Source organism: Calidris pugnax, unplaced genomic scaffold (assembly GCF_001431845.1).
Source record: "Calidris pugnax isolate Ruff unplaced genomic scaffold, ASM143184v1 scaffold247, whole genome shotgun sequence".
Lineage (NCBI taxonomy): Eukaryota > Metazoa > Chordata > Aves > Charadriiformes > Scolopacidae > Calidris > Calidris pugnax.
The window spans coordinates 1,133,664-1,161,055 of NW_015090980.1; the positions used below are offsets into that span (position 1 = coordinate 1,133,664).

A 27,392-nucleotide genomic window follows, 5' to 3' on the forward strand; every position below is an offset into this window, starting at 1 on the left:
TTTGGGGGTTTTTTGTTTTGTTTTGTTTTTCTTTCATAAAACAGGGTCAGCATCATTCTTTCAAGCATTCGTAAAGAGGGAGCTCTGTGAAATGATCTGTCCCCTTTATTCAGATCATTCATGTCACATTTGGAAACTGGCCTTATTTTTAGTAAGCGGGGCAGCGGTACAAGCTGCCGGGTGTAAGTGGTCTGGTTGGGGGATTTTTCTTTATTTTCGGTGGTTGCTGGTTTAGTGTGAGATTCCAGGCGGGTTGAAGTGAAGGGGGTTTCAGTTGCTGTCAGTACTCAGGACTGCCATCAGAAGGAGATCGCTGGCAGTGCTGGTGCTGCTTTCCATATCACTAACCGGGAGCGCAATAAATAGCGTTCGGCTCGTTGTAAGGCTCCTGAAATGAATGTGTGCAGGGACTCGGGTTAGCCCTTCTCTCCGGTGCAGGAGGGGTGTCTGCTGCTGGATACCTCCACCTTTCTCTCCTGCCTTCACTGCTGGGGCTGCTGGGCTCCAGTGGGTCGAGTGGCGCTGCCCAACTTCTCACCAGGTAATCTTGTTCCTTTCCTACCGCAGTAGCAAGGCTGCCTTTGAAACGCGCGTGCAGAGCTCGTCTGCAAGGTGCTGGGGTTTATGAAGGCGCAGGGGTTAATAAATTGCGTCTCATTAATTGAGAGAGATTGTTTTGGAAGTAGGGTCAGGCTCAAAACTCGCTGCGTCCTATGTCCCTGTGCCAGGTGCCAAAACTCCTGTCCTCACCAGGAACCGCGCAGGGCCGTTTCCTGGTTTGGCACCAGTGGACAGTGTTTTGCAGATGTCAGTAGTTGGGCTGAACAAGACAATAATTCTGCAGAGGAGCAAGGCTTGATGATACCTGAACTAAGAGATGACTGTGATTTTTTTTGTTTGTTTGTTTTTATTTTAGTAACCCGGATTTGTCCTTATCCTTTTGTTTCACTGTAAATGCTGTTGTTTTTTCTCCACTGATTAAACTCTGCACCGCTTGCGGAGCTTGCTTTTTGGTGAAAGTGTCTGGACAGGCTTTAAGAGAAGAAAGAGTCTTTTAGCAAAGCTTTGGGTCTTTGGGCAAATTCCCTAAGGTAGAATTTTAACAGGCTCTTAATAGGTGATGCTAGGGAGCCTACAGTCTGCAGAGGCATTCAGTGTCACTGAGCTTGATAGAAGTGCTGGACAGGTGTCTGAGACCTCAGGCAGTGGCCTTAGATTTGGAGTTCCTGAGTTTGGTACGTGAGTTTCCTTGGATAGAGACATCGAGCTGGGCCCTGCATCCCCTGCCCGCTCTGGTTTGGGAGGGGGTGAGAAGTGCTGTGCAGTTTCAGCAACGTGCTGCAGCCCTGGGGAACCCCAGCTCTCATCCCAGCACTGCTCTGTGCCAGCTTCCCAGGGCAGGGGACTCCAGCTTACAGCTTGGGGCCACATTGGTCCTACGAACCTTCAGCTTCCTGGGGGAAGAGGGTGAGGGTGTGTTTTGCTGCTGAGCAGGATGTGGCTGATCCTGGGCTGTATTTCTTCAGTTGCAACAGCCTCTCCATTGTGCTTCTGAACACGACGACGTGGGGGAGGCTGCTGATGCAGTCTGCTAATAATGCCTTGCTGTGTCCTCTTCTGCTGGGGGTTCTTGCTGTTACTCTACAAATGGGAATGACTTAATCCTCAGTCCTTCCACCTCAGGTTGAGGGCAAGCATTAATACTTCCAGTCTTATTCCATAATCTTACAGATAGAAGATGTGAAGGGCATGATTACATGATTACGTGACTTGCCCAAGATCAGTGTCAGGAACAGATTCCAGATCTCTTCCTCTCTGGTCTTGGTATCTAGCACTGCTTTTCCACATCTTCCCTGGGATGGCTGACTGCCTCCTTGCTTTGCCTGCTCTGACCATAAGAAGCCTGGGGCCTTGGCAGGGCTTGGAAGCTGAGGGTGCTGAGGTAGGGTTGAGGTTGAATCCTTCACTGTAGAAGTATGTGGCAACCTTCAGGGGAAGACTTGCACATACAGAAATGAACAGGACCTCAGTGCAGCTAGGACTCCACTAGGACTTCACACATGGCCTCTTTTCACAGGCAAATGCAAAGCCTCGCTTTCCCGAGGAGGGAATGGGAATATTTTAAGCTAGCTACAGCAGAGCCATGATGTTGTGATGAGATGTTGTGTGGGTTAGGATGAGCAAGGTGCTTCTCAGAGAAGTAACTGGTCTCAGGTATCTGGACAGAGAGAGAAATAAGTAGGCAGGCACTGCATCAAGCATGGGTTCATTCAAGAGAGTGGTCTTGCAGTGTATTGATGCTGTGCTGAAGCTGCGTGCTCAGGATCTGGGAAATAGGAAACAGAGACTGTTCGTGTCCACATCATTGTTTGAAACAGCATTCAAAAACTCTTCTCCCATGTAGCTGTGCCTGTCTCTAATGTAAAAACAAACAAATAAACAAAAAAACCCTTCTGGCACTGCCTGTTTCCGAGTAGATAGGTCTTCAGTCCATAAGCTCCCATCCCAGCTGGTAGCACCCACCTACTTTGCTGGCTGTCTCAGAAGAATAGGCACAGACAGGATGGCCTCTTCCTGCCTCAGGCAGGTTGTTTCCCCTCAGCCCCATCACCAGCGTAGCTCAGCAGACAGGGAGCCACGCACCATCTTGGGGATGGGGAACTGAAACACATGAAGGCACTTTCATTAGGGTTACACAGAGAAATCTATAACAGAATCGGAAATGTAACTCTGTAGATAAAGCAACAGAAGTTCACGTTCAGGACTTGAGCTGGTCCCTACCACTGATGTGAACCATGAAAGCTCATACAGTTCCTGTCTCTCTTTGTCCTCTGTAAGCTTAAATAGTTTCTCTCTTCTGAACTGGGTATTTTGTCAGTCAGGATACGCTGGAGGAGGTGGGATAGCTTGCTGGTTGAACCCATTTGGAAGCTCATGCTGTTAATGTTAGACAGGAACTGATTTTTCCCACTGAACTCTTGCTTAGCCCATGCTTCTTAGATAAGAGAGAGGTTAAGTTAGTCAAGCTGTGCTTACTGAAAATAGTTTTGAGAGTAAAAATCCTTATCACATTCAGAAGCATTGAGCTGAGACTGGAAAAGGTGTAAATGACAACCAAAATGATGAGGAGGTATGATCACATCCCAAGAAACTGGGGGACACTGGTTTGTTCAGTTGGGCAAGATGGCGGAGATGAGATTAATGTGTATATCTGGTAGAGTGCCTTTAATAATGGAGAAAAGACAAATGTTGGTGCTGAAGGCTCTGGTGATGCAAGAACAAAAGACAGTAAGTCGCTCATTTAAAAAAAAGCAATAAACAGGCAAGGAACTGGGAGACTTTGGTCTTTGAGACCAAAGAAGGGTTAGACTTAGCCACTCAAAGTAGTTAGGGAAATCACCTAGAGAGGTTATTTATGTTTTTGAGATGTGATTTATGAGACTGTGGCAGTTATCTGCTGTTGCCACAAGATTGATTTAGTAGCCCGTAAGTTCCTTATTTCACAGAAAAATCTGGCACAAAAGGTTCATTTGCCACAGTGTTGCCACCACTGCTCTTTCCCAAGGGAGACACCCAGCACTTGGCTATCCTGCTTTTCTGGTAGAGAAGTCCATGGGGAACTGCGACAAGCTGTGGTATTTCTTGATCTGCTGTGAGATCTCAAAAGACGTGAGCATTTGATTTCTCGGAAGGGAAAACTAATTTCTCATAATGCAAGTGTAGATCGTTATTGCTTCAGTTATTGAAATGAAAGGTTTCTCTCTGCCTGGCCTTCTTAGTCCCCTTCTTTAGATGTCTTGGCTAACGAAGTCTTTTATCCTCCTCCGCTTGATGCAGGGCTTGGGCCAAATTTTTCCCTCCTTCTTTTACTAGAGGGACTGAAGAGTGACCGCATTCACGTCGGTGAAGTTACCCTGGGTTTACTTTGTCACACGTGACAGCAGAACAATGGTGCTGTGCTACTAAGTGGGAGTTGTGCTTTGTGGATATTTTTTCCCGTTATTATAGAGACAGCAGCAGAGTTAAGGCTATAATGAAGGGTCTCTTATAATCACACTCCTATTATGCTTTGAAAAAGGCTTTGTGAGCTTTGTGTTTTGTATGTGGGCAGTGCAGCTAGACAATCATTTTCTGGCAGCATTTACTGTGAATCATGCACACAGTTTGGAGTTTCTTAGTACAATGTCTTAAGCATCCCTGGGTCATACTGTTATTATCCCAAGGACATAGCCTAAAACTTAACCTCCCTGAGGGAATAAACAGGAAGGGGTTCTGCCATTTAATTTACTTGCCCAAGTCAGCAGGCTCATCCCCAAGGCTTCCTCTGCAGTCTGTGGAGAGGAAAAAGTCCCTCCAGAACACTGTTCTGTACCCCGTGTTAGTCTACAACTCCGTTGCTCCCAGGAAAAGCTTTTCTCTTCTGAGAATTTGGTACGGTAGAAAAACTGCCTTTGTACAACTTGGCACCTAAATCAGGTACAAAGTGTTAGGCTGTGAGAATCCTCTCTCCTCTGCCAGGTGCCTGGGAATGCTTTTGGGACGTGAGGTGCTTTGTTGTAAGTGGTGTCTCTACAGCACAGAGGTCTGAGTGCTGCCAAAAACATGTATTCACCTACCCGCATCACTTGGAAAGTGTGTATGTGCCTGACATAAAGGGGATCTAAGGCCCACAAGCACTTGGATAGGGTTTTTTAGGTCTTGTGGCCTTGTGGACAATGTATAGGACTGGAACTCAGCCCTGCTGGCTCCACTCTCAGCAGTGACCCTGGAAAACATACTTGGTTTTCGGTATACAATGGGAGTCAATATTGATTTGGGACTTTTTATATATATAAACGGAAAGCTGCTGTTGAGAAATGTGAAGCAGAATTGCAGTGGGTGCTTTTCCTTTCTATGCATCTTGCACTGAGTCACGTAAAGCTCACAAAAGCCCTAAGGGCTGACGCTTGTAGAGCTTTGCTTGTGTTTTTTTCTTTTCACACCAAGCTTCAAGAAGCAGATGCCTTTGGTGGGTGATGGGAAGATGGAAGTGAGATGAACAAAGACACTGCTATCTCCTGGCAGTCTCTGTATGTTTGTCTGCAGTCCTGCCTGTAGAAAGCTTGCCAGATACGGGAAAGACATCATAGATTGTATGAGTCTAGCAAGATTTGGAAAACAATTATTGTGCAAGTACTGACTTTCTTTGCACCTGGGGAAAAAAGTGAATTCTGTACATTGCGGTTGCTCCCACTTGAATGCAAAATTTGGATTTAATGCATGTTTCAGTTACAGAGAACTCATGAGAGAGGTTGTGTCAACAAGAGCAATGGCTTCAGTGTCTGTCATGACTGTACATTTTGATAGAATATGGAGTGAAGGCTGGAAGTTTTCTTGCTGTGTCTGCCAGTGACATTTTCTCTGCGTGTCCAGCCTGAGGTGACTGAGCAGGTAGTACAATCTGAGACTGGAAAATTAAATACAAAAACTTAACTCAGCCCTCCTATCAGCACAGCCTCCACCACATTTAACTACATCTGTTGTTATCTTTGGTAATATCTGCCATACCCTGTCATCCATCCCATTCCTTACACTTTGACAATGCCAGGGGAAAACATGCACGTCATACTTTTAAAGGACGTTTATATTCCCCCATAACTCTTTGTATTAGCATTCGGACCTGAATTCCAAGAGGCACTGAACCAGTGCTTTCCAATTACTGTGATCCCTAGCTAGAAGCTGTGTTGTCAAAGGAGCCTTAATCTCTTCTCAAGTACCTGGCTTGGACATCACTTTCACACTCGTCCATTCCAGTGGCGATGTCTATTCCTTTTCCTGAAGGGATGCTCAGGAAGCTTCAAGCCACCTTTGCAGCACTCTGGGGTGGTCCAGCAGCAGATGTGCAGCACAAGCCAGGGCTGGCTTAGACCTCTTTGGGAGGAGGCATTAAGGCCTCTCTGCTCCTTGGGAAGTCCAGGATCCGTGTACCTCAGTGACTCCCTCCTGCCTCATCCAGCCCCAAATGGCCAGGACCAGCACAAGGCTGTTTGAGCCCCAATTCTGACCAGTCAATGTGAATGTCAGAAACAGAAGCTGGACCAGAGGGCACAACATTTGTTGTCATCTTCAATTAAAGCTCTCTCATCTCTGGAACTTGACATCTGATCAAACTACAAAGCTCTGGTAACAGTTTCTAAAAGCACAGCTCTTCGCTGAAATAGACTTTCAGCTCTTCGCTGAAAGTGTTTCATGCTTATCTCTCAGGGACTTGGTGGCAACTGAGCATGGCTTGCAAGTACAAAGAAACTTTTTTTTTTTTTAAACTAACTGTCTCCCCTTCAGATGCAGCCTGATCTCAGAGACCTGAGCTATCGTCTTTCCATCACCTTCTAATCAGAAGTTTTGATAGAAAAGCCGAGTGCGTGGCAGCACCTGTGAGCTGGGTCCCAATTGTGAGCACAAAGGGACATCCAGGGAGTTCACTAGGTAGGGCTGCTCATGCATGAACTGGAACTGAACCCAACTTCTGCCCTCTGGCATTATTTTGAAGAAAAGAGTCACACTCTTCTACATGGTGCAGCTGTGCTCTTACTCACCGTGCCACCTCTATTGCCTCGGGTAGAACCTGCCAGAGGGATTTGGAGACCCAGCAGCACTCAAGGCTGATGGGGCAGAGCTGGTTAAACACGCTGTTGTTACCTTTCATTTATCAAGTGAGAAAGGAGAAACAAAAGAGGTAGAGCGAAGAGCTGAAAAAAACCCATTTCTCAGGCAGAGGCAGAAGAGCTTCTATAGGCAAGGCAGATGATATCTGCAATGTCTAGATGAGGAGAAGGCAATGACATTGCACAGAAGGTAGAAATGCATTGTCCATCTATATACTCCTGCTTTCCTAAGCAATGATGTTGCTTTCCCAGGTGCACTACTCTCAGCTATTTATTTTGTGATAAGAATTACTGACCAAAGAGGATTCAGCCACCACTGCTGACCTTCATCCAGCCAGGCTCACTCCCCTCAGCCCCTTGCATCTTCTTGAGCCCTCCCTCCTACGCAAGAAGGAAAGGAGGGCCAAGGTCTGGGGAGACTGAAAGTGCCTTTTTCAGGCAGGTCAGCAGACTGAGAGCTGAACTCAGATCCTTGGCTAGGGTTTACCTCACATGGAAGCAAGACCAATGGCCACCATCTCTCTTAATGTGCCTGGGATTCAGGTGCCAGCTGAGTTTCTGGTCAAGGTCTCTTCCCTCCTTTTCCTGCTTTGGGATGGGAGGGTGTAGAGGCTCACAGTCAAACTGCCACCTTCTCTGGCAAACAGCACCAAAGGAGAAACCTCAAGCAGAAGCAAGGAAAGTAATTGGTTTCCTATGTACCCTCAACAGCTTGTGATCTTGGTTATTTCTTAGAGCAAACAAGTCAGATCAGGGCTCATTCCAACCACAGCAGGCGCTAAGTAGAGCTTGGGGACAGGAGGAGGCTGACTGGCAATCCTGCTGATACAAAATGTGCAGTAGACAAACTGGTGCTCAGGATCCGAGCAAAACCCAGGTTTGAGTGAATTCTTTTGTCCTGTAGGAAATAGGGAGTATTGTGCAGGACCAGAGGCTGAGGCCTACAAAAGGGGAGTTCAGAGAGCTGAAGACATTGCCTGTGTCAATTCAGATTAAACTGGCCAACAAGGTGGGGAAAGGTAGATGCCCTAGCATCTACTGTCTCTATGCACCTGGAGCAATCAGCTCCTTTGGCAAAAGCCTCAAAAAGCTGAGGAACAGGCAATGTAAGAGAATACGTTTTACAAACATTAATGAACCAGTTACGCTTCTAAATGTCTGCTGTGTCCCAGACTCTTCCAACTGATAAAAACAATAGCAAGCTGTCATGCCTGATTCTCTCTCGCCATTTCAGCCTTGCAGGTAGAGGAGAATCCGTAACAAGATTGGGGAGAAAAAGAAGATACAAGGTTGTTGTTTTTTTCCAGTCCATGGAAAAGTAACCTGTTGGATTATCATCTGGAAACTGTGGAAAGTACCAACATGAGCAACGAGGGGCCAGTGAACCCCGGCACATCTACAGTGCCTGAGGGCCTGAAGAGAAAGAGGGGAAGACCAAAGAAGCAGCCCCAGGTGAGGGGGCCTAAGAGGCTGCCTGAGGATGCTCTGGCATTAGCCTGGTGGGATTTGCAGGGAGCCCTGTGAAGTGGCTCACTAACAAAGAGCAAGGGAAGCTGAGGCATTCTGTGATAAATGCTATTGCTCTTCAGGGCAGCAGTACACCCTGGGGCATCTCAGCCACTGGCTAAGATGGAAATGGCATGAGAGGAGCTCACCAGATCTCTGTTCCAGTCTGGAGACTTTCAGGTGTCACGATGCTGTTTCAGCACCAGTAGTTAGAGGGAAGAAGGCCAAGGCTTTTTCTCTCCTCACTCCAGACACTATGGTCAGAGTCCTGGGAACATACACTAATTTCCCCACCCCAAAAGATAAAGGGGTAGGAGTCTTGTTAGCCATCTCCTAATGTACTTCAGCAGCTGGAAAAACAGAGACAACCACATATTTAGTGGTCTGGGTGCTACTATTGGTGTAAGACAGTCTTAAGACATATTAGAATGAGAAGCTACGACCAGGGATCATCCCACTTAAATGATTTTCTCCTTTTATCCCAGGAGGAGGCTGTGGGACCGTTGCCAGCAAAGAAACCACGAGGAAGACCAAAAGGAAGCAAGAAGGTGACTGCTGTATCTGGACAAATGGTAAGAGTAAAGGGCTTATTTTCTCTTATGGGGGAGAGAGAAGCTGGTTGTCCCCTTTCCTTGAAGCATCGCTAGAGGGACAAGCAGGGAGGTTTCTCTTAGCTTAAAACAGACAGTGAAAGTTGCCCCTAATTCAGCTCAGCTGTATTTGCCACTGTTAGACAAATCAGTTATTGTGGTCTTAGTCTTAACTCGCCTCCCAGCCTTCCTGTGTTGCCACTGCCTGTTCAGCAGCTTCCTTGTAGCGTTTCTCCTCCACCATTGCCAAATAATCACAACCAGCATAGTCTGGCAGGTGTTTCCTCCTCAACTGTCTTCTTTGCCCAGCTTTTGCCTTTTCTGCTACTTGTTGCACAAGAGCTTCATACAGAGGTCACGGTGGCCAGGTTCAGTATACTATATCCCAATATATTGGGCACAGTGCCCAGCAAATATGAGAGCTGAAAATACTTTTCTCCCCTTTGTTTTAAATAAAGGTAGAGTCTTCTGGGAAAAGGCCAAGAGGGAGGCCCCGCAAGTGGGTGAGTACAGTGTTTGGTCCTTTTCCTCTTCTCCAGTCATGGATCTTGGGGTATTTTCAGTTGTTTGCTCTTCTCAGGGACTATCTGCAACAACGTTCTTTCTGTCTGGGTGGCCTGGAAATCCAATGCTTTAGGGAAGCTCAGACTGACTTTCCAGTACCACACCCCTAAGGTTCAGCTCCTGAAGAATCCTGAGAGCCCAGGAGAGTTCCTGTGCTTCATTAGAGACATATTAGTCTTCCACAGTACTTTCGTAGGCTGGGAGGTCAGACCAGAGATTCCATCCTTTTTAGGGGAGAGGGGTTGTCTTCCCAGGTGAAAGACTGGAGTGATTCCTTAGCGTATCTTTGTCTCAGAAGAAGAAACTTAAGATTAATCAAAAAGAGGAATTTGGTGAATGACCAAACTTTGAATCCTGCCAGCAGGAGGCTCTTTTATGCAGCAGCCAAAGGATTAGTAAGAATCAGTAGTTACCTGAAATGTTCTGTCCTCATCTTCTATTGGAGGGGTGGGGGAGAGAGGAAAGCTTTGAATCATTAGGATATTTGACTTGGCCACGTCCATGAGTGGAGGCAGAGATGAAGAAGAGAGGGGCCACCTTGTCTTGGACAATGATATTGATACAAATGATTGTCCTGTATGGGTACCCATGAACTACAGCGGGTAAATGCAAGCGCAGAGGCCAAAGGACTCCAGAGGAGCTGGGAGGCAGGTCCTGGCACCAGTTTATGTGTTCTTCATCTAACCTGAAATAGGCAAGTTTAACCCTCAGGAGCGCTCCAGTGCCTTTCTGCTTGCTATCTGGTAAGGGGAAGAGCAGGCAGTGAAATTCTGTGGGAGGAATTGATCCTGCTGCTGCTGTGATGCAGTCTGAACGGGGACAGAGGAGCCTTGGCTGTGAAACTCTGTTACTGTAGGGTTCAGGAAAGCCAAAAAAAAGTGAAGTACTTATAAAGCTGAAGATCCTATGAAGGAGAAGTCAGAGAGAGGGTTTCAGAGCAAGGGGCAGTTTATAAAACACCTGCTGGTAGGGCTGTCTTGTGGTTAAACTGACAGTAATAGTGACAGAGGAGATCTTAACATCTGAAAAAAAGCTAGCCGGAATAGTTTTTCAGTCCTATCTTCTCTTTTTTTGTTGGTAGGAGTGCAGTGTCAAACAATTATTTCCATGGAAATTCTTACTTTCCTGTAATGATAATCTAATTTTTATTAGATTATTATTGGGGTAATAGGTACAAGTTACTCCTGGGGAGATTCCAATGCGACACAAGAGGAAAATTTTTCACAGTGAGAAAAAACAGCCATTGGAATAATCTTCCCGGGGAAGTGGTGGATTCCCCATCATTGTGCACTTCAAAGATGGAGATGGACAGGGGCTGGGCCATCTTGTCTAGACCGTGCTTTTGCCAAGCAAGGTTGGATCAGATGATCTTTGAGGTCCCATCCAACCTGGTGTTCTACGATTTAATTAAAACACTTCCTTATTAGTTCAGTTGGCACTTTATTCTTCCCTGAGACCTTTATGTCACACAGAAGAAGCAAGGCAATAGTTTGGAGCATCATGATGTCTCCCAGAATCTAGTGATAGTATTGAATGTCTGGTGTCCCTCAGCTAGGTGTGTACATACACTTCTCTCTATTTTTTTTTTAGACTCATAGTTATGTTGGAAGGGCCCGCTGGAGATCCTTTAGTTCAAACCACTGCTCAAAGCAGGTCTAATTGGATTAGGGTGCTCAGGGATTTGCCTGGTCTATAAACATCTATAGTGTGCTAGAAATAATTTATAACCATCCCTCATCTGTAACAGGCTGCAAATGAGGTCGGAAAAGACTCTTCCAGCCATTCTCTTCTGTAACAGATTGTAGTAGCTGCCGTTCTGGGTTAGGCTCAGGGTTTTGTAGTTAAGTTGAGGTAAATTGATCTATTAATCAAAATTAATTTAACAGCTTGAGGAGTTTTTGGGGGGCAAAACCAAAGCAGAAAGAGAAGAACAGCCATTTGGTTTTTAATTTTGGATGGACAAAATTTTTAGTTGTTCAGGACAGGAAAATATCCTGAAATATAGAAGGTGATGTAAAATTTTCTTCACAGCTGCATAATGGGGAGATTTTTTTTTCAAAGTGTAGGGCTGTGTGTCTCATAAGGCTGACAATATGGGGGATCATTATGGATCCTGACAACCATTCAGAGATGTTTGTGACGCGCTTGCTCTTGTGTAGTTGGATATAGGATGTGGTGGCAAATGGGCATGCTTTCGGGGCTGCAGAGCCTTATTTAAGTAACATTGATCAAAGGCTTTTTGCTTTCCGTCTACTTTGCATATTAACAATTTTGTCTCTTGATACCTAATTTGATGTGGATGTTTTTCTTTTTTTTTTTGGTGTTTTTCTTTGTAGCCCAAACCAGTGGCCCAAGAAGGAGCGTCTCAGGAAGGAAATCCTCAGGGAAGCAGTGACTGGAATTTGAACTCAGCGCCAGCCACCCAAGGTTTGAAATGAGATAATCATAATTACATGAGACTAAACTGTGCAGCCGTGCTCCTGGCAAACCATGTATGTACCCCCAAAGCTCTAGCACTGGCTGCAATCATTCTGGTAAATCTTACAAACAGGAGAATTTGGAAAGCTTCCAGGCACATTACAACAGGAAGGGTAGCACATTCCTTCCATCTAATTCAGTTGTGACTATTTCAGCAGAAGTGGAGGCAGAAAAGAGGGATGGGAAGAGAATCTGTATCTTTGACTTTCCAAGAAATCGCGTATCTGAGGTTCTGGTCTCTGTCACAGGTGTGGCTCACGGGAAGAGAATCTGTATCTCTGACTTTCCAAGGTTCTGGTCTCTGTCACAGGTGTGGCTCAGGGATATTGGCAGTGAAAATGGTCTATCATGAATGTCTTGCCTTTTTTTTTTTTTTTTTTTTTTTTAAAAAAAAAAAAAAGAGTTTAAGATCCCTTGACATTTGGGACACTCTGGTATTCTGGATTAACTCCTGCATGCCTCCATGAGAGTCTTGCTCTCTCCTTCCTGGCTTGTACTCCAGGGCAGCGCTCTCTGCTAGCGGCTGGCACGCTACTGGAGGGGCTAGAGCATCAGCACAGAGAATGACGACGCTGGCAACTTTCTATACAGGGCTGCAAATTTATCTGAGCTTCTCTGAGATGAGACACCAGATAACTCGTACTGCTGTTGTAGGAACTTAGAGGTGCACCACCCAGAGCCCCAGCCTCACTACAGCCCTGGGAAAGTGCAAATCCAAGTCCAGCTGATACCATTCTGGGCCCTTCCTGAGGTAGAAGCCAGGAAAACTTGCGTGCAGACGAGTCCCACCTTCAGTGAGCGTTGTAGGAAGCTATTCATTAAATATTTTCCCTTGAGTGGGAGGGGGAAGGGAGGCGGTGAGCCAGGAGAGACAGATGTTGCCTTGTTTTGCCATGTGGTCAGCACAGCTGCTCCCTCATCCCGCTGCCGTTAGCGCTGCTGAGCGTGGCGTGCGGAGCGAATATAACCGACGCTGGGCAGCCAAACCCAGCCTCAGGTTCTTAGAAAGTCCCTGGAAATGCCACATGATAAAATGCCAGAGTAGTTAAACCTCAGTTGTTCGATGCAGTTTCCTCTCGGGCTCCTGCTCCCGTATCATTTCCTGCCACCGAGTTGTGTGATGACATCAGCAGAGCCGCAGGCTCACGGATGATGAGCTCACCTCCGGCCCCCTCGCTGCCTTTTTGTAGTGCCTCCCAAGCATCACCCGAAACCACAGCCAGTGTGGGTACTTTCTTCTTCCTTTCAGTTTGAGTGGGAGCGAGGGCAGTGACATGAGGAATACGCTTCCCTCCTGTCGCAATGAGGTAGAGCCAGATGTGAGGGGAGCAGCGGATGCTGCGGTCGGCGGGAGATGGCCGTGCAGCGCACGATACGGCAGCGCAAACCGCCCCGTGTCGGTGTGCTCAGCCCCAGGGACAGGGAGGGGAGCTTTACCGTTGGGGAAAGTGTGCACTTCCGTAAGACAAACACCAGCCCATTGAAGACGAGTGGGGTTAAGCACGTACAGTATGAAACCTGGCAACGCTCTGGAAAATCTCCTAACAGTTGTTATTCGCTCGGGGGCATGAGCTGGAGTGGTAATCCTCTCTTAGAGACTTCTGACTAAAAAGGGAAAGAGGAGACTTACTATTCTGACTTACCAGAAACTATAGATCCTGTGGCTTAGTTGGCAAGCAGCTTTCAGAGAGGTAGTTTCTGGATGAACCCATTCTGTGGGTCTGGGTTTACCTTGGGTACTATATGCCTGCAAGCTTTTGTGCTACTTGTGCAGGTGGCTATTGCTCTGAGATTTGTCTTCGATCACATAGTAATCTCCTTTTATAGGCACAGCCAGAGATTTTGGTCATTGTGGGGTTTGTTGGTTTGCCCTTTCCTTTCAGTGAGGATTTTTGAGCTGCTGTGCTAGAGGGAGGGCACGGGAGGACACCTCCGCTTGCTCATCCTGCAAGTTGTACGCTGTGCAGCTCTGGGTGGGAAGGAGATCTGCCCTGGGCTTCATGTCTGCAACATTAAGAAAGAATTGCTGAAATAAACAATTGACTGACTCCCTGCTTTTCAGTCACTGTCATGGGGAGAATCAAGAAATAGGAAGAGCCGAACTAGAAATATGCCAGACTTGCAAGCCTGCCCTGGGGCAGAGAGCTGCTTTAAAGCAGTCTGATGTTTGTCCACGGCCTTTGTAGCTGGGGATCCAGCTCTGGTTTTCCCAAGGCACTGGTTATGGGTGATTCTAGGTTATCCAGGAGCAGGCAGGGGTTTGTCCATGGTTCAGGCTTTATTGTGTTGCTACCTGAAGATGTTGCCAATCACAACTCGGTGGTTAAAGTTTTCTGTTTGTCTGAGCCATGAAGTATTTTTCTTCTCTTCCATGAGTACCACTACCCAATGACTGATGAAACCAATTTCAAAGCCTCCTAAGCTGCAAAAGCAGCCTTGGTTTGTTTCAGTAACCTTGCTTGGCTAATGGAGTATAGGTGTGAGAGGGGAAAGAGTTTGCTTTATGGCAAAATTTCCAAGCCCCAGTCCAAAGCCAGAAGCAGCCTTGGGGTCTTGTTCCTTTTTGTCTGTCTTTCCTTCCCTGTGCTCTTCTCGTACACCGAGGGATGGAGCAGCTGCACACTCCTTTGTCTCACTTTGTTCCCTCTGCTGCCCCAATGGTCACCTCAGCCGTCCCTGAAACCAAGGGCTCTGCTGCAGATCAGAGCAAGGCTGTGTAGCCAGAAACATTCCCTTTTCTGAGACCATTTTCAGACCTTCTGTGCATCTGCTTTCCTGATGCTTATGACACTATATAAGGCGTTTCTGGTTCTTTGTGTCTCGTGAGGATCCAGGGTGGCAGTTGGCAATACGTATAACTGCTCCCAGCAGAGGTTCATCATGTGTGTTTGTGCTGCAGAAGGCAGAAAATCCCCCCCAGACTGTAATATCTGGGCTCCCAACAGCCTCATGCTGAGGGCTGCAGCCAGAGAAGCTGTTTGTGTCAGGCTTTAGCCTGGAGCTGGTACAAGAGCAATGGGAATGTTGTTGTGAAGACCTTTGGTTGCTTGGGAATGGATCCTTGCCAGCTTTTAACCTTGGACTGACTCTGTAAGGGGCATTTTGGGCAGGTGGGCTCCTCTAGAGCTCTAACCCTCTCTCTCCCATGATCTTTCCCTTTAGGCATCACTGGAAAAGACGGTTCCAGGCCCGGCAAAACTACTGGTGTTAGGAGATCTCTGAGCAACATCCCTGCCACAGCTCAGTAGTATGCCACCTGTTCATGTCCTGCTGAAGCCAAAGGACTGGAAATCAAACTGGATTTTTAATGTCACACTTCAGATTCTTCCGTTGTGATAGTTTTGGTCAAACTGGATTTTTAATGTCATACTTCAGATTCTTCCGTTGTGATAGTTTTGGCCAAGCTTTCTCTCCGGTTGTCTGCTGGCTTACCCCAAACATAGAACAGGGACTTAGGGGAAGAAATGGCAAATGCCTTGTTGGAGAGATGCTTTTCACAGTTTGTAGTGTATGTCTTTTGTGAAGTTATTAATCTTTCTTAAAAATACTTGGATAACACGGTGCCTTGCCCTGCCACGGACAGCAATAGTTCAACAGAAAGGTAGCATTGACTCAGTAATGCAGAATGCAGTACAGGAAACCTATTTACACAGCTAATTGCTGACCTTACCTCTGGTAGGTTGATGGAGCAGTCCCAAGAGCTTATGTTTTTATGTTTTGCTCAGTTGCCCATAGGGATTGCATCTGAAAGACAGTCTTTGAGCCCTTTCTTTACTATGGCCATTTCTTTACTTCATGGCCATTCCAGCTTACCTAATGCTGCTGCTCCAGTGGTCAGTAACTTGGATGCTTTAGAGGAACATTCGCACCCCTATGTCTTGGGGATTGATTCTGAAATTTTGATCCTAATATTAATAGCTCTGGGCCACCTCCTACAACTAGCTTTTGGCCTGGTGGTGCTCCCCCTGAATTCCCTAGCAACTCTTGAGTGCACAATGTTTACAAGCTTAGTCACAGCCACTGGATTTCATCACTTCAAAGGAGTGTCTGGAAAGAACCAGCTGCACACAGGTTGCTTCCTTGCAGAGCCTCAGGATTCAATTTAAATTAGTTGTACCTTCAGTCCATAATGTGCGTATGTGGGGTCCTCTAGCGTTGTAGCTATGCAAATAAAAGCTTGCTGATGCAGTTTAGTTTTGGGAAGCAGCAGTAGCCAGCTGGTCTGAGGTTGTTGCTGGCTGCTCTCAGTCTCACATTGTATGCAGATTTGTGCTTTAGGTGTCAGAGCTGATCTTCCCTAAACTCTGAAAAACTGAGGGTATCTCCAATATCCAGTTGCAAAGAGTGAAATCCCGGTGGTATTTTCCATCTTGTGGATGCTCTGCCTGCCTATTAAAGGGACAAAGTGGGTATTTCAATTATCTTTGACAAGATGTAAAATTGGCTAGCTTTACAGCGTTAAATATTTAAACAGAAAGTAATTGGCTTTAAATGTATGACAGTGCATAGCAGAAATCCATGAAATGGCAGTATATATTGAGCTCATTTATTATCCTTTCATCAGAGGTCTGTTCCCTTAGCAGGTATTTATTTAACACAAAAAAAATGTATGCAGAATTAAGAGGAAGGGCTGACTGGAAAGAGGTAATAGGAAAAAAAGGGGGTTTTTTTCTTTCTAGGTGATTTTGTCCAGTCTGCCCAGTTTAGTAGTGACCAGAGTCCCGATCCTGTTAATTCTGTGTGTTGTCTGGTTTGCCCTAACAGTAGTTTATTGTGTATGAAGTTTGGTGGTCTCAGCACAAAACTGCATCACAGATAACCTTTGTGCTTCCTCTACCACATAGCAGAGAAATCAAGGATTAAATGGATTAGATCCCAGAGACTGACCTAAATCTTATGCTCTAGGATGGGGTGTGCTGCCAGGTATGGGAAGAGTTTTACCCCTTTTCTGTGGAAAAATCTGGGTGGGACATCACTTGTGCAAATCTGTAGCTGTTGATGGTTACATAAGAAGGTCCAACTGATGTTCCATCAGAATTCAGGTTAGGGAGCTGCTCTTCTTCAGGGGACACACAAGTTCAGCTGCAGTTCATGTCTGAATCCAAAAGCCACTTCAGTGGCAGCCCAACATATTTTACCAACTTCTTTACCAGATTTTCAGGTGAATCAGCAGGTTTTAGTACTCTCCTTGCAAGGCTGTATTGCCTATTGAATTAACCCCTATTACCTGAGAGCAAGAGCTGGTACAATGTGAGACTGGAACTTTGTCTTCTCCTAAATAGATTAGGGATTGCATCTGCAAGAGACTCAGACTTTCCTTATGAGGTCAGTCAGGCCATTCTCAGCAGGTGGCATGGAGGAGGGATGGAAACTGCCTCAGCTAGATAGTAAATCCATTGCTTCAGGTCAGCAATGTTCCTCTGGGATGTACATACAAAGTCTTTCTCTTCCTTTCTTGAAAAAAAAAAATCTAGTCTTTGCTACCTCTTAATACCCTGTTGGGAAGCCACAGTAGAAAACGTCTCCACTGTAAGTGCTTGAGGAGAAGGAGCAGAATTCCACACCATGAGGAGCTACTCTGTGTGTAGTTGAAATCCCAGTCCACAGCTTCAGCTTCCATGGTCATGCAGAGACTTGGAATGAAAGTCAATGCCTGTTAAAGGTGGCAGAATTCCAGCCGTCTTCAGAGACGTAGGATCTCGCACTGGATTACTTGGATTTTCTTTTTTTTTAAATGATAAACAGTTTTTATTGCCCATATAGTTATTACCTTCTCCGTGTAGCCAAATCCTACCTCTAAGCAAATGCATTTCAAGTATTTTCAAGCTCAGACACTTTTGGTCTGACTCAAGTCAAAAATAAGAGGTTGTTACAGTCCGATCAAAACACGGGACACGAAGGAGGTCTGTTTTATAGCAAAGTTTGGAAGATTCTCATAAATGGTTTTGGTGAAGGCATAAAGAGTGTTGGCAACTTGCAAATTAGCCTTGGAGTTTGTTTGTAATAAAGGCATAAAACATAGCACCTCGGGTTTCTGCTTTGCCTCCTCTATGTGCAACAACCTCAGCACACACACATCGCCAGACCAGAGGTGATTCCCTTTATCTGACTTGGAGTTTGGGGGTTTATAAAACAAGATTTGGTCATTTAGGAGCACCCACAGATCTATGTGACAAGAAGGAATAATGAGCAGGAGGAATCACACATGGAGGAAAACAGACAGACCCTTAAACCCAAAGGTTGGTACCTAATTCCATCCTCTTGTACATCTTATAGTACCTCTTCACTGGCTTGCCTGGAACACAAGCCAGTTCTGCTTCTTGTGTACATCCCTAAGTCTCCACAGCCGAGTCTGTTCATGCCCTGTGTTGTTCTGTGTGCTGTACAACTATTTAGCTTTTCATACAGTCAATTCTGTTCCTGTGTACAGCCTCTTCAGTTAATCTGACAGCTTTCCTAACTAGTCCCAAGTTTTGGGTCTGTGGGCCAGAAGATGAGACAGAAATAACACCAACAACAGCACCAAGGAGCTACTGATGCTGCTGCCCACAATGTTCACCCCAGTGTGGGCAGGCTCTCGTGAATGGAGCTGCAGGTGAACCCCTAGTTTCAGCCCCAGGAGTTCAGCTGGTTAAAGGATAATACGGCAAACAGACAAGCTGGAATTTGTCTTTCTGGATGGCCAGGATCTCCTGAGCTGGAAGTTCCTACCTCCCCAACTTTTCCACCAGGCACCAAGCCTTCCTGAAGAGGTCTGAGTTTCCGTGCTGTGGAGCACTAAACCTTGACCCCTGCAAAACTTGTCCTTCCAAGCTTTTCACGTTCATTTCAACCTCTGAAAGAGTAGGGGAATTCACTGCATAAAAATTACCAACAGGTACTGACGATGCACTCCAGCAGTTTTCTGTGGGAAATGGAAATGACGGGGGGGCAAAAAAGACAGTGACACTAGATTTCATGTAAATAGTTTAATTATATTTCAATGCTTAAAACACAGAAACACTGGAATTAAATTACATCATAAAGCTTCTGCTAAATTGTACATATACTTCCAAGAACTGTGAGAGGAGGCGCTACTGAACTAAAAGAACACTCCAGTACAAGCCCAGCAAATACCCGTAATATTCTTTTAGTCTTATTGTCTGTACTTCTTTAACTTAAGGGCGGTCATCACAGAACAAAGCCTACCATTGCAGGAAGAATGGTTAAAGAGAACTCCTCTGCAGGTGTGTTTGTTAGACAAGATGTATCTCAGCATTAAGGTGGAATAAGGTGCGTGGTTTTGCACCTGAGCTGGCAGCTGCCTGTGCAGCACGTGGGGTTGGGGAAAGAGCACAAATAGGCTGTTGGTTTGAGGAAACAGCTCAGCTTACACTTGCCTTTTACAGAGTTTAAAACAACAAATGACATTCCAATCCAAAGAGTTGTAGGGGAAACCTTGTGATTTAGGACAGCTGTGATCCCCTGCTGCCGCTCGCATCCCTGCAGCAACGTGCCAGCTGATGAAAAGAGAAATCCCATGTCTCTGTGGCTGCCCTCTGTGAGCACTTGGAGGAGATGGTAAGTGTGTGTGGGGGTGATGTATTTGCTTCTCAGCTAGTCGTATAGGCATAACCTCTGGGAAGACCCACAAATAATGGCCAATTCTAAGGCCCTAAACCAGTTTACGTTGAGTATTTGCACCCACACACCTTCCTTCCAGCAGCATCCCTGGAGAGCAAACACCAACAGCCTGGGAGAGCCTCCTGGCTATGGAGGATGAGCTGTTTTCCACAGGTAAGGACACTCCTGGCCCTAACACACTTAGAGGACTCCCTAATTTTAAAATAGAGAGATACTGAAAAATGAGAGCAACTTAGCCCTGCAAAACTGCCGTGAGGAAAGCTGTGTCAGTAATGGAGGGAGGGCTGGTAAGGAACTCTGCACTGCAGGGGTCTGTGGCACGTGCCCAGGAAAAAGTCTGCATTTAATGAACACAGAAAAATAAAATCAGTGGGGAAGAAAACAACCCCAAAATATTTGGGAGAACAAAAACTAACTGGCAACAAAGCACACGAGACCTGAATTGCCACTCAGTGAAACATCTCCTCACATAAAGCCTGCCTCTACATCTGCATTCAGATTTTGGCTTGCCCCAATTCCCTTTTGACTGGTGCTGTGGATGGAATACGATCTGGCTGACAAATGTATGCACTGCAAAATAAAGAGGAGGTGATCAGTGCATGGCTGGGCACTGATGCTTGCATGCAGGCTCTGCTGCTGGCCCCTGGCTGCTCTGCTGGCTTGCAGCACTTGGGGCTGGTGGCCACCAAAAGGCTCTGCAGAAGACAGCCCCCGTGTCACACTGCAGTGTGCCAAGGTAGCCAGAGACCCCTTCGCACTCTCTCCCTCCTGCAGCCGCCAAGGTAGCCAGCGACCCCTTCGCACTCTCTCCCTCCTGCAGCCCTGAAGGATGCATAGGGAGAGAGATGCCTCAGGGTTACAGGGAAACTGCTGGCTTACCTGCCTGGCCCACCTTCTGCGTTGTTAGCAGGAGACACGAGCGGAGGCTAACACAAAGCTCTCCCTTTCCTTCAGCAGGAAGAAGAGAAGGCTGTGACTGCAGATCCTGGCAGGTAAGGATGGATGAACCAGCTGTTCAGTCATGGGGTTGTTGTAATGTTGAGCCAAAACATGGTTTTCCTTATTTAAAGGAGAATACTTCAAGGTTTAATCTTTTTTCTGGATAACACTCCTCACTGTGGAAACTTCCCTGAGCCAAAGCAGGAGGGGAATACATGGTTTTGGAACCCCAGTTCTACTCGACTCCTCTCTGTGGCCCAAACACCATCATTCCTAGCTTGGTGGCAGAGTCACGTAGCCAGACATTGACCCCCCTCTCTGCCTGTAACTGTGTGAATTCCCCTCTGTCTATACGGCAGTCCTAATTTGGGATATTTCAGCCACTCCCTCAGTTAAGATGTAATCAGCCAAATGTTCACCGTTTTACTTTTTAAAGCTAGTGAATTCCCCATGCTTCAACATCTCCCTGGGTGCACGGTTACCAGCAGCCCACGTGCCACAAGGGGCATAAGCCCACGCTATGTGTTTTCCCTGGCGTGCCCCAGATTGCCACCCAGCCCGGGGAGCCCGCTCGCCTTGCTTAGAGGGGCTTTGCCACCAGTCACCCCTCCAGGATCTGCCAAAGCTGCCATCACTGTACAGAGAGGCTCATTCATTGCTCTCCTTAGGGTCTGGTGGCACAAAGCCAACGGGGAAGCTCTCTGAAACATGCATCTCTACTCCTTCCCTGACCACGTGTGCTCTGACAGGTTACTCTACACTAAAGCAGGCACTGTTCCTAAGCACACGGCTTGGTAGATGGGAATCGGTCAGCACCAGCCCGGAAACTGGAGCTCACGAACTTTTAGTGGTAACAGATGCACCAAAACATCCCCACTGCCCTCACAAAGGGTTGTCTTCCCGAAGTGACAACAGTTCCCAGCGCCCGTGCCCATTTGTAACACAAACCAAGGGGGGTGACCAGCTGGGCTCAGCGGGTCGGCCATGCTTGCGGGATGTCACTGGTTTGTTGGCTTCATCCTCCCCAGTCTCGGCACGATCCCAGAGCAGGGGTGGGGACCGTTCATGCATTGATGGCATTGGCCACGTCTGTGAACACAAGACGGCTGGGTCTCTGGAGGGCTCCTTGACTTGTCAGCAGAATCTGCGTTGAAGCAGTGAAAGATGAGCCCCAGCGAAGCCCGCCTTCGCTCAGGTGCGTGTGCTGGGGGCACGGGCTGCACACCACAGTAACTAGATTCTGCCCCTTGCTAAGGGGAGGCTGCCTGATAACACGGTGTTAACAAGGCTGTGACAGCAAAATACAACAGGCCAGAGAGCAAGTCAGCACATCCATGCCAGCTCAAAATCCCCACCTTATTGGATTACTGGCTCTCGCTATTTATATATACAAGGCAGCACGAAAAGATGTGAAACATCCAGAAGGCCTGGAAACATGCCATAGACTGAACTTGGGCTGTTGTTTTAGACTCTCCCTCTCGTATTATTTTAAGCCTTTAAACTTGTGTACTTGCTAAGAGGAGATACCTGTGCATTAGCAAGCTCTGGAGAGATCTGAGGTGTCCTGCTGGCCAGTCCCTTTATAGGAAGGATCTGCTTTCACTGTGCTAAATTTAACTCTGGCCTTGTGATTTCCCCCCTTTACTACCTGAAGGGGTATAACAGAAACTGTGCACTAGTAGAAAGATCTGGTGCTTTCCCAGTACGCACCACCCAGAGGGAAAGATCCGTTGCTTTTATACAACGGTATTTCTTGATTTCCCAAAAAACAGCGTATGGAATATGTTGACTATTTTTCAGATTGCAACACACATCTTCTTTATGCTCTTTAGCAGGGTGGGAAGCATGTCTCAGGGTAAATATTTTATAATTACAGTTGTATTTATTATCTCCTCTTTTCCTTTCTGCCCACACCAAGCTTCCTACAGATTATCTGAAGGTGTAAAGTGTGTGGAAACTGAGAACTACTTGGGAGGACTCCTGCTCTTGGAACTGGAAAAGCAAGGGAAGACACAGGCAACACAGAAGCTGGAGAGGAATTCAAGAAAGGAGAGATGTCTACTCTAAGGGGAGGCTGCAGCACTGGCTAAGAGACGTACCTGTTCCAACCATCCCTGCTGGCTCTGTCTTTCAGAAGGGCTTTTGTGTGGTGATGGTGACAAAGGAAACAGAAAACACTGTGAAGCTGGCTGCAAACGATGGTGAGAAGCCCTTCTTCCCTATTTCTCCTACCTCTTGGTAGATGGGGGAAGGACACAGCATCTTGTCAAAGACCCATCTGGACCATTAACCAAAAACAACTGGCCAAGCTATCAAGCTCCTTCCTAACTCAGAAATGTAGTAAGTCAGTGGTCTCTGAGGTCCTTATCGTTTCTTCGCACACTGCGTGCCTTTGAGCACTCAGAAGTGGTCAAAGCAAAGCCTTCTTCCCCTCTCCCCAAATATCAAATAGAGAATTCTCCTCCCTTTTCTCCTTCTGAGCCGTGCCTGCTCTGTGCCCAGCCAGGCTGGCCTGGAGGTGCTGACAAGACCAGGTGTTCCAGGACATAACAACATGCAGGGTTTCTGCCTGCGTCCCTCAGGGCTTGCAGCACAGTTAACTGTTAGGATTACAGGTTTTCCCTCAGCAAGGCCTTGTTCCACACTTGCATCCTTAAGCAAAGGATTATTTAAGAGATACCTTAAAACTGGGTGGAAATTATTTGCTTTTCAGGGCCAGAGCAAAGGAGCCTGAGTGCTTTGTGGGCATTGAAGCCCTGTCTTCCAGAAAATGGCATTCATTGTACCACTCCCTGGTGGTACTGTAGTGGTAAACTGTAGTAAACTCACCCTTAATTATCAAAGTTGCCCTTTTCTCTTTCCTAGTTGAGTAAAGTCAGCACTTTGCCTCCCCAGGCTCTTTGTCCTAGTTGCCTGACTCTTCAGTCCATCCTAAGCACTCCAAAATGCTCAACCCCGCTATCTCCAGGGCTAGCAGAGATGGGGCGAGTCCTCTTGAGGTCTTACATGGTTCCCCTACCCCACAACCTTACAAAAACTCTGACTCTAACAAAAGCAGTGCAGGTACCAGTGGTTGTAGTAACAGACTTGCTGCTCCCTGCTGCCTACCTTGCTCTGCGATGCCTGGGAAGATGCTGCATCTCGCCCATGTTCCAGCAGCTCCTGCTCCAGTTCATCCTGTTCCTCGGTGGGATCAAAGTTGTACATGGGCATGAGCTGGTGCCGTAGCTTCTCCAACCTGCCCGTGGGAGGGGAGGAAAGGGAGAGTGTTGGATGGGAAGGACAGATGCTCAAGCTGCCTTCCCCACCTCACAGCTGAGGCTTCCTGCAGGCTGTCTCCCCTGCTGTGCAGGGATTCTGTCTCTGGTTGCTCTTGCTGGATACGGGTCATGTCCTGTCCTGCAGCCATGAGGGTAAGAACCTACTACTCACGGCTGGCAGGAGTGGAAGATTCCCAGAGTGCAGTTACAGGGATTAATTGCTATCACTAATCTATGTTGGCAGGCGTTACGCACAGAGGAGTCAGACAGGGATTTAAGTTCCTGCAGAACTTAAAAGATCAAGCTTTATGTGGAGGGACAAAAGAGACAGTGGAACATACTGGCCAGGCATTTTGTGACTTCTCCCCCTGTCCTTCTGCCCTCAGCAGTGGGTCCTGCCATGTCACACTATGTCTGCCAGCAGAAGTCAGCTTTCAGCTCCAGTGGCTTAACAGTAGTACTTTAACTTTGGGGTTGAATTGCATAGAAATAAATAGAAAATAATAAACAATAAATAGAAAATAGGAAAGAGTTAGAATCTCATAGGAGGCTGATGCCAGGCTATGCCTGGAACACAGTCTGTTCCAGTGGACAGACTGTTCTTACTCTTGTATCCTTGCTCCTAGTCAGAGCTATAAAGTGTCACCCCAAGGGGTCTCCCTAAACACTGGGCAGCTCAGAGATGGAGGATGGATGGGTGGGCATCCTGCTGTGGAAACACTGAGCCCTGCCTTAAGCTGTAGCTGAGTTTGGGGGGTTGGGGAGGGAAACACACTAGCAGTTACTGGCATTGTCACCACAAATATCTATTTTAGCAAGTGTTAGGATGACACATTCCCTCCGTGCTTCTATATGGGTTTGCCAACACAGCCATTATCTCCAGCAGTGCTATGTTGACAGGCCAAGCATTAGCTGCTCTTGTGGCAGTGCCCAGATCTGGGCTTCAGGGTCTGGCTTGGAAATTTTACAGTGGGCAGCAGCACCTCTTGAAAGTCTGTGGGCAGGCCAGGCCTGGCACAAGGAGTCAGGCAGGGAGCAGGTACCACATCTAATGGGTCTCCACCAGGGTCTCTGCTGTCAGAGAAGGAAGAATCAAGATGTGTGTCTCCTTGCATGCTGCTCTTCTCTCTATTTTCAGCCAGGAGCTTAACAAGGAAATTAAGACACTAAGTCTTGGGCTTGAAAACTGCATCTCTGTACTACGCTGCTGCCAGTTGCTGTGACTGCAGCTAAAGAGACTTTCAGCTTTGCAAGGCCAGTGTCATTGGCCTGGGCTGTTGAAAAACATGGATCTGGGAATGGCTGAAATGTGAGAGCCACACCTCTCATGAAAGAATTCCCAGCTTTTTTATACACTCGTAACCCTTTCCTCTGTTTTAGTGCATCTCATAGATGAAGCATGAAGAGTTTGCAGGATCTCTAACCTCCTCCTGCTCAACCATGTTTTCCTTTCCAAAGCTGCGGAGGAGTTTTTGAAACTCTGGTGTTAGAAGGGCCAATACCAGGGGTGCAGTGTCCCTACCCCTGTCTCATTCCCACACAGCTGATTCCCAGTAGCCTTCTCAGACAGCCATCTCTTCCACTCTTCCTGTCTCCTTCCTAGCTCTCTCTGGATTTTGAAGCACTGAATTCCCTTCAGCCAACAACAGATGTTACTTACCTCTTCCTCTTCCTGATATACAGAACCTGAAGGAGAAAGAAAACCATCATTACAACAGTCCCAGTAGGATGGGGAACAGCTGAGAAGAGAAATTTTGGGCACAGGGCACAGAGAAAGGAGGTGCACAAGTCTGGTGTCACTGCGTACGAAAGTAGGGAGAAGGGAGAAGTGACAATTGCAAATGAAATTTCATATACATCAGTGGAAGCTCAGTAGCACATCACATCTGACACTTAGTGCTCGAGGGGCCTGTTATTAGGTGTGTTAGTAGTAGTAAGAGTATTAGGTGTATTATTATTAGGTGTAGCTCAGCACAGCTTTGGTGGATGCAGGACACGTTGCAATTTAAGAGCAGATGAAGAACCGTCCCTTTGTGGTTCCCATCTGTAGATTTCCTAGAGCATAGAAATGCTGTTACCCCCTCCCCAGTATAAAGGGAAGAAGCAAAGAGGGCATGCTCAGTGACTTGCCTCGTGTCAGCCAGTAAGAGCGGCTGTGCTGGGAAGGAAGTGAGGCTTTTGGCCTCCAGAGCCTTGTTCTGAGAACTACGAAGGCTGGATGTTGCTCTTGGGAACTTATGACCATTTCCAGGTTCTCTTAGGGGCTTTCGGAAAAACTCCTCCTGGGGCCTGCAATGAAATTTTGCAGGAGTCCCTTTCTGTAGGCTCCTCTGATGGTTGTATTAGTGAATGTCTTCCTCATATGAGGAATGGGAGCTTGCCGCTACCTTCTGTTCTCTGCTGGCAGGTAAACAATCTGGTTATATACCAAAAGAAGAACTGCAGCACTTGTATAGCCCGGGTCAGGCCCAGAACTACAGTTTCCGAAAGCTTCCGCCTGCAGCGTTAATGCAAGGTTAGTTACACAGCAAATCCTCGAGGACTTTGCTGATACTCAGCAAGTAGAACCTTGGAAACGCAGTCCAGAATGATTCTAGCTAAACTGGATTCAGGCTGCTTTAATTCAAAAGGGCCTGGCCACAGAGGAGATTAATGTGGTTCCAACAGTCTGCTTTAAAAGTTAGTTTGGGTGAACTTTCTTGTGAGCCCCTGTGTTGACAAAGTTTAAATCGATGCAGCTCTTCCAGTTAGCAAGTCGGAACAGAATCTGCTTTGTGTTCTTTTAACTGAAATTCCTACTGCTATTAAAAATAATACATACAGCTTCCTCTAGGCCTGCTGAGTATCCTGTTCAGACCAGACCTCAGGGAGACTGCAGATGTATTGGTGCACTGGATAAAGGCCTTAAAAAGAAAAGGATCTCAGGAACTACCAGTTCCCAGCAGTTCTAGGTGAGCCTTTACTAGAGTGCACATAAATGATTCAACCCACATCAGTCCTGGACCCACTTTGCCATCCTCCACCCCTCAACACAGAGAAATATTGAGCAGGGCTCTCTTACCACAGCTACAGCCAACCCAATCACAGTAATGATCCCAAAGGATAGCAGCATTGTGCTCACGCCGGGTCCGGTGCTGGCCACATCTGGGATTTTGGTGCTATTGAAACTGGTAGTCTCAGGGTTTATAGTAGCTGTTTCTGGTACAGTCACATCCAGAGCTGTCCCTGGCTCTGGCTTGGCCGTGGTGGCGGCGGTGGTGGTGTGATACAAGTCGTGCACAGAGGGTGAGCTGTAACTCATCCTGCCAGCTCTTGGTAGCGCCTTTTACCAAGCTGTTGTCCTCACCCATCAGCTACAGAAGCAGAGAGCTGCCCTTTGTATCCAGGACCCTGATGTGAGACCTGTCCCCTAGCATTATTGTTGACAGTTTTTCTTCACAGGAACCACAGCAGTTTCTGCCTAGGAAACCTAGGAAAGAACGAGAACAAATGAACAGTGCAGAGCTCTTAGAGACAAGCACAACCTTTTCCAAGGCTTCCCCATTCACTGGTACAATTTTTGACAGCGGCTCACAGGTACCCACTCAAAATAAGAAAAAGATTTTTCAGGGGTACTGAGAGCCCCCAAAGTCACACCTGAGTCACTTAAGTCTGTCATACACTCCCCCCTCGCTGCTTCAGCTCTGGTTCCTTGCAGGCACCTGGCAGATCTATGTGGGGACAACCTCAGAACCCCTGCCTTTGGTCTGCTCCAGGCTGTGCCAGGTAGTCTCTTTTTTTCCTGGTTC

At 47.0% G+C, this 27,392-nt stretch overlaps 2 protein-coding genes across 2 annotated transcripts; one reads left to right on the forward strand and one right to left on the reverse strand.

Moving 5' to 3' along the window:
* The first annotated feature begins 348 nt into the window (after positions 1 to 348).
* On the forward strand, positions 349 to 15,408 carry LOC106894679 (high mobility group protein HMGI-C-like). Its single transcript, XM_014953499.1, has 7 exons — positions 349 to 541; positions 7,879 to 8,096; positions 8,636 to 8,722; positions 9,199 to 9,243; positions 11,641 to 11,731; positions 14,945 to 15,091; positions 15,146 to 15,408. The coding sequence occupies exons 2-6, from the start codon at positions 8,007 to 8,009 to the stop codon at positions 15,028 to 15,030; spliced, it is 399 nt and encodes a 132-aa protein (XP_014808985.1). The 5' UTR covers positions 349 to 541; positions 7,879 to 8,006; the 3' UTR covers positions 15,031 to 15,091; positions 15,146 to 15,408.
* A 4,791-nt stretch (positions 15,409 to 20,199) lies between these two features.
* On the reverse strand, positions 20,200 to 27,092 carry LOC106894710 (chromosome unknown open reading frame, human C3orf18). The gene is made up of 4 exons (XM_014953550.1): positions 26,666 to 27,092; positions 25,265 to 25,290; positions 23,453 to 23,582; positions 20,200 to 21,488 (listed from the first exon to the last, which is right to left on the reverse strand). The coding sequence occupies exons 1-4, from the start codon at positions 26,903 to 26,905 to the stop codon at positions 21,408 to 21,410; spliced, it is 477 nt and encodes a 158-aa protein (XP_014809036.1). The 5' UTR covers positions 26,906 to 27,092; the 3' UTR covers positions 20,200 to 21,407.
* Positions 27,093 to 27,392: the final 300 nt, after the last annotated feature.